Genomic DNA, 11173 nt, shown 5'->3' with positions numbered 1-11173 from the left:
TATAATTTTTACACATTATAATGTAGATCATTTCCACATATAATTTCCCCAATACTTGTCATATATTACAAAAAGAAAAAAAAGAAAGAAAAAGTCATGAAATGGTAAACTACTGTACAGGGACGAATCCAGAACATATTATTATGTGACATAAGTCAGTTACAGAAAAACACTTATAGTCTAATACTGGTATAAAAAGGTACAGAAAGGTATACACACAGAATCAATATTGGAGGGGTAACAGGGAAAGGAAAGGGGAATAGAAATTAATAGGTAAGTTAGGCAACACATGATATGGGGTTGATACACACAGTTCACTCACTGTCCTGAAGTAGAAATCTAATCAAAGGTGACTGTGCCGAGGGTTTTCTAAGGCTGCAAATTATATGGGAGGTATCTACCTTTCTCCTAGAATAGTTGGATTCACCATTTAGCCATTCAACTCCCTACAGACTTAGCACCAAAGATCCCAAGAAGTTGACTAGACATAATTAATTACATTAACCTATGACCATTAATGTTAGAAACAAAATATCTATGAATGTGTAAAATATCAGTATGAACTAAAACTGTCACTAATTTTTCCCCCCATTTACTGATCAATATTTTTTTAACCTTTTTCATAACAAAGAGTGCCTGGTGGTATCATGGATTAAGCACTGAATTTCTAACCAAAAGATCATTAGATCAAATTCATCAGTGCCTCCTAGGCAGAAAGATGAAACAGTCTCCTGTAAGATTTATACCTTTGGAAGAATCAGTAGTAAGATTCACTGAAATTTTTAAAAAATTTAAGGGCTAAAAATTTTTCTAATCTTGATTGAGTTTTGTTGAGTTTGTCTTTTAAAGAATTTGTCCATGTATACTGCAAATTTACTGGCATAAAAGAGTTAAAAATATTCCCTTAATATTCTGTTAATTTTTGTAGACTCTACAATGCTACCTATTATGTCTAATATTAGTTTGTATTTTTTTTTAACTGAGAATTTAGCCTATAGAATGATCAATCTTACTGATCTCAGATTATCAACTTGTTTCAGTGATTTTCTCTTATTGCTTTCTTGGTTTTTTAAACTGATTGATTTCCACTCTATATATCTACCGTTCTGCTTATTCTGGTTACCTGTGCAACCCATTACAGACTACACCCACAGAGTGTCTCTGTTCTGGTTGCTTTGGGTTGCATTTGTTCTCTGTACAATTTCTTTAGAAGCTGAAAGCACTAACTTGAAACATTCTTCACCTCTAAAATTGTTTAGTGCTGTTTCCTCTAAGTACTACTTTAAAAGCATCTTACAAATTCTGGTAAGTTCTTATTTTCATTCAAGACAAAATTATCTTCTAATCTCCCTTTAGTTTTTTCTTTTATTCCCAAGTTAGTTTCTAATTATTTGCAAATTTTTCAGGCATCTATTATCTAAAATTCCATTTTGGTTAGAATATATACTTTGTGTTACTTGAACACTTTTAAATTTATTCTGATTTTTTATGGTACAAAATATGTTCTATTTTCATAATGTGTATTTTACTGCTGCTTTTCTCTATCAGTTATGAAGGGAGTATTGACAACTCAAATTCTGTGATTTGTCTATTTCTCTTTGGCATTTTATCCATTTTTGTTTACTTTTTTAAATTTTTTTAAATTATTTTTCTGAGTGCACCATCAAATCGGATCTGACTGGTAAAGTAGTTGATTGTCCCTCCTTTTCCAGCAGAGAATCTGGTGGATTCTACCATGTACCTCTGGGATTGCAGTGCAGCTTCTAGGCACTAGGGCACCAGAGCACACCTGTTTACTGTTATTTTAAAGCTGATATTAGGTGAATAAACACTTAGGACTGCTATGGTCTAGTGGTAAGTAGTTGTGCTGCCAACTCAACAGCAGGTGGTTTGAATCCATCAGCTGCTCCTTAAGACAGGCATTTCCTCTTATATAATACAGTAGCAGTCTCTGAAAACCTACTAGAGGGTAACCTATGAATTGATTCTGATTTGACAGGCGTCAGTAAGGTACTCTTGGTCATGATGAAATTACTTTATTCCTGGTAAGTTTCTGCTCTGAAAACTTTGTCTGAGTATTTGTATTGCCACTCCAGATTTCTTTAGAAGAATGCCAGCCTGGTTTATCTTTTCTGATCTTTTCATTTGATCCTATTTACATCTTTCTTGTGAATGCCTGAGCAGTACAAATATCTGTGACGTGACTATTACCAAAAGGCTGGCAGGAGCTGCCTCCTAAGAAAGGTCTGGGAATCCACTTTCAACAACCCACTTTCAACAACGTGACAGCCTTGAAGATCCTTATGAAGCAAAGCTCTGCTCTGGAAGACAAAGGAACGGACTCAACAAGTGGTTTGGCTAGGTTTGATCTTTGCTGTAAGCAATCTACAGCTGGTTCTTATTTTCATATCCAATTTGACAATCTTTACCTCGTCATGGGAATGTTTAGACCATTCTATTTAATGTGATCATTGCTATAGTGAAGTTTATTTTCTGTTTGGTTTCATCAAAACCAAATACTTCTTTTGCCCAAAAACAAAGCTCAGAAGTCAGGAAAGAGAAGCAAATGGAAACAAGGAACCTAGGGAGGAAATAAAAAGAATGCTGTTACATTGAGAAGACCACAACTAATGTCCCAACAAAATGCGTACAAATCACTGAATGAGAAACTATTAGCTTTGTAAACTTTCACTCAAAACCACAGTAAAATGCTCCCACAGGACACTATTCCTCTTCTCCCTCCCTGGCCATCCTAGCAGCTACTCTTGGTTAGGTGCCACCCTGGACCTAAATCAGAAAGAATGTAATACAAAGACGACCAAGCACTGAAGCAAACCAACTCTGAAACTACAACTCATCATGAAAAGTGGAAAGTATGTGCTGGGGGAAGTTGCTGTTAAGTGCTGTCGAGTCACAGGCAACTCATAGCAACCCTATGAAGGAGAGTCCTCTCTCCAGGTTCACAGGGTTTCTGGAGGCAAGCTATTATGGAAGCAGATGCCACTCCTCCTTTCAAGCTTGTTTTAATCAGGGAGCTCCACCCCACTCTCTGTCCACATTGGGTAGCCAACCATTAACGCATTTGACACATCAGTGTCACAGTGTTCAGCCTCACAGCAACCACAAGTGACCATGGTATGGCAACTTGTACACCAGGGCTATACGACCTAGAGGAATGTCTGAACAAAAACAATGAAAGACTGCTATGATCTGGTCACCAGAAGAGAGCATGGTGCTGTGTGCACGGGTGTTGTGGCAGTTTTTACATGTGAAAGACTACTCTGCCTCCAGGAGCCAGGCAAGCCAGGCCTGGCCTAGGGTTTAAGGCAGCAGAGGGCTTCAAGCCCAAAGCCAAAATCAGAAGAGATAAGGTAAAAGTAGGCATCATCGCCAATACTACCCAGCCTTGACCAAATCCAAAAGAACCCATCATGGTGGCCAATACTGGTGTCCACCACTACAGTGGCAATAATACTGAACTGGGCACAGCAGGTAGAAATGATTGCACAAGGTGCACACTGATTATCACTGATCCAGGTAATTCCAATCCTTAAAAGTATGACACAAAGACAGGTGAAAGGACACCACACAATTTTTTTAAAAAAAAAATAAAACTTGACCAGAGTTTGTTTTTTAAAAAACTAAAAGCCACTGACGAAAATAAAACAAGCTGAAAATTTGGAGAAAATATGTGCTAAAAATGTATCTGATAAAAGACTTGTATCTAGAATATATTACAAGAAAACACAATACAGGCTTCTCCTCCATATTTCCTTTCAAGGAGGAAGGTCCATTCCTTTGAGACTATAACTTTCTAATAAATCTTTACTATTTTCTCTTCAAAAAAACTCACAATACAACCTGTCCAAAGTAAAAAATTAGAAAACAATCTGGTTTATAAAATTTCCATGAAATATAATAATACAAATTTCATACAAGCACACGAGAACATACTAAAATTAATTATTAATCACTGTAAAAATGAAAACTAAAACTATATGAGATATAATGACTGAAGTGAAAAAGACTGATCATATCAAGTGTTAGAATAAATACAAAGAAATTAGACTTTTCCTATACTCATGGTGGGAATGTAATTTAGTAAAAGCAGTCTGGCAATTTTTTAAAAGTGGAAATATAAAATAGTATCACCATAGAAAACAATCTTAAAAAGCAATTTCTTAAAAAGTTAACCCTCTATCCTAAGATCTAGTCATTCCACATCCAGTTATCACCCAAAGAAAAAAGACCTGTTCACATAGAGACACACACACTCATTACTGCTCTATTGCTTATAGTCAAAGCAGCCTAAATATCAATCAGTAAATAAAATGAAGTGTGTGGGTATTGTGTCATATGCTGTGGACTACCTGTGAACCCTCTTCTAGCCTGTATCAGCCTCACCATCTCTGATGGACTTGAGTCCACAGTTATTTTCTTGTCAATCCATTTGTTCAAGGTCTTCCTTTCTCTGAGCCTCCACCATTCCAAGTATGGTATCTTTTTCCAAGAATTGGCCCCACCTAACAACATGCCCAAAACATGCAAGACAAAGTTTCACTGTCCTTGCTACCAACCAAGGAGCACCCTGGCTACACTTTCTCCAAAACACTGGTTTTTTTTCTTTCTTTTGGTAATCCAAGAGATGTTCAGTACTCTTCAATCCCACAACTCCAAGGCACTGATTCTTCCATCATTCTCAGTCTCTGCCCCACTTCCAGAGGCATGGGAAGCAACTTAAAAAGACTCAAAAGACTTAGGAAGCACTGTTGGTCTTGAGCACTTTGGAGAGGTCCCTGACAGCACATTTTCTCACCGCAACAAGTCTTTTGATTTCTTGACTGCTGGTACCAAAATAGTTGACTGTATAACCAAGATGCTGTCTACTGGCCCAGAGGTAAAGATACCGCTATTGTTACAGATATATGCAAATTTATTTTCCTTTTACAATTTCAAATCCATCTCCTTTGTTAATTTACTGTGCTCTGGGCTTAAGTAAAATGATCTTTATAAATTACATCAAAGAGTCCTCTGAATTCTGGATTTTGTTCAGGTTCATGCCACAGGAAGCATTACCAGAAAATCAAAGAGCAAAAGAGGGACACAGGAGTACTTATTCCACTTGGTTGTATTTTGCTATCAATTACAGTTCCTCTCATTGTTTCAGTACCCACGCCCTCCCGCCAGTTCCCCTGCTACTTAGAGGTGGTGGTAGTAGAGTCTCCCTAAGGTTGACAGCCCTAGAGAACTCAATCTTTCAAACAGTTCTGCTTGATCATGAGAGCCTGATCAGTCCCCTTATTAAACTAAACTCAATTATACCATTAGTATGCAACTGTTTCTTGCCAGGATGTTGACTGAGATGAAGTATGTAATTAAAATCCACTCATCATCCCACAGAGCTCTGGTGGCCTAGTGATAAAAAGCTGCACTATAATCCCAGACACAGAGATTGAATACACCTGCTCCTCTACAGAAGGATGGCAATCGTCTCCAGTGCGAATTATGTCTCTGAAAACTTGCTGGAAGGTCAGAAATGGGTTACTTCGGTCTGCAGGGCACACAACAGCAACAGTCATCCCACAGGGAGCTCAGGTGGTGCAGTCCACAAAGAGCTGCATTCCTAACCCAAAGGTAGTAGCTCTCTGGCAGTTAGAATCCAGCAGGGGCTGAGAAAGATAATTTCCTCCTTTGAGCTTCACAGCCCCAGAAAACCCAATGGAGGTTGAGCTATGCGTTATTTCTGACTCAGTGGCCACAAGTGACAGTCATTCCACAATTATCACAAATGAAAAGAAGTGTCTAGAGATAGAGTCAGAGTGCATTAGTGCAAAAATAAGAACTCTGCAATAAGAATTTGAATTCCAGTCCCATCAATCACTGGCTATATACTAACTACTACTTGGTGGCACCAATTGTGGGTAGACTCGAAGTCATCTCCCTCCCTTTTCTCCCTTGCCTCTTTTGATATTTTAAAAAATTCAGATACTCATCTTCTCAGCTTCCCTGCAGCTAAGCATGGCTGGCTATGGAACTCAAGATCTAGCCAAGAACAAAGGATAAAAGTTGAGAGGACGGAAGTTTTGTTTTAGATTTTCCTGTTCTATTTAAATCAGCACTTCAAAATCTCTTAAAGAGGTGACAAAACTAAGTACCAAAACTCCATATACTGGGACTCACCTGACAATATTATTCAACTTCTATACTAAACCTACAATAATTATAGACAAGCTTCAGGTCTTATATTCATAGGGTCACTGAGTCGTGCTCGACTCAAAGGCAAACAACAACAACCTAAACCTGGAAGTCATCCTTCCCAAGTCTTAGTGTATAAAATAATCAAGTAACTTTACTGATTAAGTTAACGCTGTTCCATGTTGTCTTCTTTTGGAGGCAAAGATGATGAGGCTTTGCCTCATAGTTTGAGCATGTTAGGAGGGGCTATTCCTTTGAAAGGGACATGACGTTCAGAAAGCTATAAGGTCAGTGAAGGAGAAGATGACCCTCAACCAGGTGGACTGACACAGTGACTGCTGCAATGGGCTCTAATGTCAGGATGTCTGAGGATGGCAAAGGAGAGAACAGGGTTCAGAACTATTGTTCACAGGATCACTATGGGTTGTACTAGACTTGACAGCACCTAACAACAACATACTGTGTGTTGTCTAGAGTAACTAAAGTTATTCAAGTTGTTAAACCTACAGATATAAGGGCCTTCTTACCCAATCTCAAGGTATAAAGTCTGAGAATGTACCATTACAAGCTTAATGGTTTTCATTAGGTTAAAGTATTGGCCAGTATTAGTCAGATATTAAGCAGAGAGCAGTATTAAATGGATACACTATATAAACTTGAACCAGTTATTTCATTATTTCTGCCTCTCTTACTGTGCCATTTCAAGAATTCTGTGCAAGTTATCCAAGAAAGTATGCAAAGTCACTAGCATCATGTTCAATACAGATACGTTAACAATTGTTAGTTCCTTCCTCCCGTATCTTAATCTAAGCTTTCAAAGAATTATATAGGGAGTCTTGGTGACCTAAGGGAGCTCTGGTGATCTAGCAGGTAAGGAGTTATACTGCCAACCCAAAGGCAAGTGGTTTGAATCTCCCAGTTTCTCCACAGAAGAAGGAAAGGCACTCTCCACCTGTGAGATTTACAGCCTCTGAAAATCTGTTGGAGGGTCAGCTAGAATCTGTTCCACCTCGATGGTAATGACTTTGAGTTGAAGTGGAAACTCTGGTGACAGAATGCATAGTGTATTGCACTTCTACCCAAAAGGTTAGCAGTTCAAATCAACCAGCTGCTGCAAGAAAAAAGATGGGCAGTCTCTTGCCCTAAGAAATAATCTCAAAAACCCTATGGGAGTTTGCCCTGACTAGGAACAACCTGGCAGTAGTGGATTTTATTTGAGTGATGCTAGGCTACTAACCAAAGGCTGGAGACAGATCTGCTCCTATAAAGACCATACACAGATCTAGTCTACCACATAATCAATGCACTTACCAATACCATTTTCATAGTAATTATCCTTTGTTAGGGAGCTCTGGTGGCCTAGAGGCAAGAAGCTGCACTGCAATCCCAGAGGTATGCAGTTTGAATCGACCAGATGCTCTGCTGGAGAAGGAAGACAATCTCCTCCTCTACCAGTCAGATCCAATCTGACAGCACACACAAAAAAATAATAAAAATTTTAAAAAAATAATAATTATCCTTTGTTGCTATGTACCCTTGAGCCAGAACCACCATATAGCTGACCCTCCAGCAGGTTTTCACAGGCAGTTAGGAGACTGCCCATCTTTCTCCCTCAGAGCAGCTGGTGGAGTCAAACTGCATACTTTTGGATTGCTAGTGTAATTCCTTACCTATACGCCACTAGAGCTCCCTTTACCTAGATGATCTAAAAAACTGAAAGAAAATTTAAAAAGGAATAAAGTGGGTGGTCTCACTACTGCTTACTGGTATCAAAGGCTTAGACTAAAAATACTGGAAAGCCTTTAAGCTATGACGACAAAAACAAAACAAAATCACCCCCCAAAATCACAAAAAAATGATCAAAATAATCTTTTTCAAAATGGGCAAAACATAAAGACAAAAAGTACATAGTATAGCAATTATCTCAATATATTAAACATTTCTAGTTTTATTTCTAAAATTTTACTCTTGCAATACATAACCCTGCATTACATTAAATAAAGCAGACTTCAAAAACAAACCCTGTATTATATTAAATAAAGCAGACTTCAAAAACAGCCCAGTTTTTCTTACACATACAAACATATACATGACACATATTGGAAACATCAACCCTATCAACATGGTAAGTCAAACCATCATTTACAAAAAAAGAAAGATGGGAGCTCTATTGGCAAGAAGCTGCGTTGCAATCCCAAAGGCTCACAGTTCAAATCCACCATATGCTCTGCTGGAGAAAGGGGCAATCTCCTGTGCCAGCTGGATCTCACTTGACAGTACACGGGAAGGGGGGGGGAGAAAAGAAACTTACCTCAAAATCACACTCCTCTCCCACAGCGTATTTGGTCATGATTTCCATCCAGGCACTATCCACTAGCTTCTCCAAAGATGCTGTATTGTGGTGAACCATTTCCAGAACAAGTTTTTCATACCAAGCAGGGAACTCCTCCTTCAAACTAAATAAATATGTTAGTAATTACCCTGCAGATACAGAACAGCCTATGCAAACTCAGTCCAAATAAATGAATTAATTACATTCAAGGCACTAGGGAATACAAATTAAAGACCATGTGCAGGTCAGTATTCTCATCCCTAGCGTCACAGTAACAAGTACCTCCTATTACTAGCTGAGCTAGACTTTTGCCCATTCATTTCCCTTTGTGTTGTGTTTCTCTTTTTAGGTGTAAATTATTCATTCATGTCATCTGTCAATTACTAGTTAGGAAACCACAGTCTCATCTGTGCAATATTTTAGCGTATAAAATGCTTTCATATGTACTCATTCAATCACTTAGTTCTCACAATACCTTGTGAATCACAGAATTTTCATTTCACAGATGCAGAAAATACATCAATCAGTAAGGGTTTACATGTAAAAGCCATAGCTTAAATTGAATTTTTGCAAATTAAAATGAGGTGTCACTTTCTAATTATTACAGCCATTATGACCACCTGAATAGTGCCAAATAGCATTTACATACTGTTGAGAGCCTATGGTTCAATCATTTTAGAAAGCAATTTGGTAACTTTTTTTGGTACTATTACAAGAACTCCAGTGTTAGAATGCCAGCAAAAGAAAAGAATAGGGCTAGATTACTAACTTGTATGTTCTTCTCATTTATCTGTAACCAAGAATCAAAGTCAATGAGAAAACCCACAGGAAAAGTTTCTATTCCTGACTCCCAAGAGTTGTTTTTCATCTCTGGTTTCTCCTTATCTTTTGTATGCTCCTACTGCCCAAATTCTGAGTGTTTTCTTTGAAAGAATAACAGATAATGGGAACTTTTAATGTAGACAGGTCTTAAACAGAATCCTCTCCTTTCAGATAAACTGTCAAACTGACAGATGACACAAATGTCTAAAATTTCAACTGACCTCTTTTTCTGTGTACAGTCGAATTGGAGGGTCTGCTCCTCCCTGACCAGCAGAACATCTGGTGGATTTGAACTGCACACCTTTAGGACTACAGTGCAGCTTCTTGACACTAGGCCACCAGAGCTCCCCTCCCAAGTGACCTTTAAATAAAGGACATCTTCTGTTTGTTTGAGCTCTAGTATAAGGGTAAGGAGTTGTGATGCCAACTCAAAGACATGAGGTCCAAATCCACCAGCTGCCCTGAAGATGATGAATCATCTTCTGTGCAGTTCACTGCCTCTCACAACCCAACGGAAGGTCAATTATGAGTTGGTCCAGAGTTTGAGCGTTTTCTGTTTATTCTACATTTCTGTATTACTTTTAGATTATATCAGATTCATCTTGTAAATGATTCACAAAGTAAAAGTATAAAACCAGAATATCCAAAAGCCTCTGGTGGCTTAGTAATAAGGAGTTGCACTGCCAACCCAAAAACACATTCTTCAAATCCCTCAGCCGCTCAAAGGGACAAAGGGCAATATCCTCCTGTGCTATTTACCATCTCTGAAAACCCGTAAGATCAGCTATGAGTCAGATTCCAACTCAACAATCCACAACAATACCTAACGTACACAGCTTACTAAGTTCCATACTTAGTTACTAGCAAGTTGCCACTAAACACAGACAACTAACACCAATTCATATGGTATACCCTAATTTATACCCCAGAAACTTAAATGCTGCTTTAGAATTAATACTCCCCTTTTCCTAATAGTCAGGGAAAGTGTCAGAAGGACAATGCTTCTATTACTTACAGTTCAGCAACTTCCTGTTCCTCCTCCCAGGCCTCCTTGTGTGTTAGCTGGCTGCTTCCGGTACTCTTACAAGTCCAAATGCGTTCACTGTACCTCTCCAGCCTGGCTTCATATTCTCTGTAGGTAGTGGCTCAGGAAAACAATACTCAAGCAACAGACAACCCACATCCATAATACTTGTTATACATAGAAAAATATCTACAGTATCTGTCCTATAATGCATAGAGTAAGATTATAGTCACAGTAGTCAATCAGCAAATCCAAAACAAGCTGATTATTATTATATTTGCATGTGACTCAGGGAAATAAAATTAAGGAGAAGGCCACAGGAAAAACTTCTAAATTCCGAAGGGCTCTGAGAAATCATTCCTGATTTCTACTTATCAGATTAAATAATATTTATACTACAGTATGATCTATATGGTTTATTATGCTTTACAAATAATATCAACACAATTTCCTCAATTCACCCTGACTGGCAGTATCATGACAGATGAAGAGAAAGAGATTGTTAACAGCTTTAGTTTGCCTGGCTCCACAATTAACACTCTTGGTACCAGCAGCAGCCAGGAAACTAAAAGACGAATTGCATTGGTAAAATTGGCTGTCAGAGACCTCTACAAAGTACTGAAGAGCAATGATGTCAGTCTGGAGACTAAGGTGCACTTGATCCAGGTCACAGTCTTTGCAATTACTTGCAATGCATCAAGAGCTGGACAATGACTAGGGATGTTAGAAGGAGAATTGATGCCTTTTGAGCTGTGGTGCTGGAGAAGAGAACTGAATATACTGTGGACTACTAGAACAAA

At 38.3% G+C, this 11173-nt stretch overlaps 1 protein-coding gene across 1 annotated transcript in view; it reads right to left on the bottom strand.

The window, feature by feature from the left end:
* The window catches only part of BAZ1B (bromodomain adjacent to zinc finger domain, 1B), a 63538-nt gene extending 53063 nt beyond the window's left edge, over positions 1-10475 (bottom strand). The window contains exons 1-2 of the mRNA XM_006889686.1: positions 10365-10475; positions 8507-8651 (exon numbers count right to left, since the gene is read on the bottom strand). Of these exons, the coding sequence (XP_006889748.1) occupies positions 8507-8605 (99 nt within the window). The 5' untranslated portion in view covers positions 8606-8651; positions 10365-10475. The remainder of the gene's footprint in view (positions 1-8506; positions 8652-10364) is intronic.
* Between the last annotated feature and the right edge of the window lie 698 nt (positions 10476-11173).

This window comes from Elephantulus edwardii, unplaced genomic scaffold (genome assembly GCF_000299155.1).
Source record: "Elephantulus edwardii isolate Elephantulus edwardi_28Jun2011 unplaced genomic scaffold, EleEdw1.0 scaffold00080, whole genome shotgun sequence".
NCBI classification, from domain to species: domain Eukaryota; kingdom Metazoa; phylum Chordata; class Mammalia; order Macroscelidea; family Macroscelididae; genus Elephantulus; species Elephantulus edwardii.
Note: the sequence above shows the minus strand (reverse complement) of the source record. Positions and strands in the feature narration are given on the sequence as shown.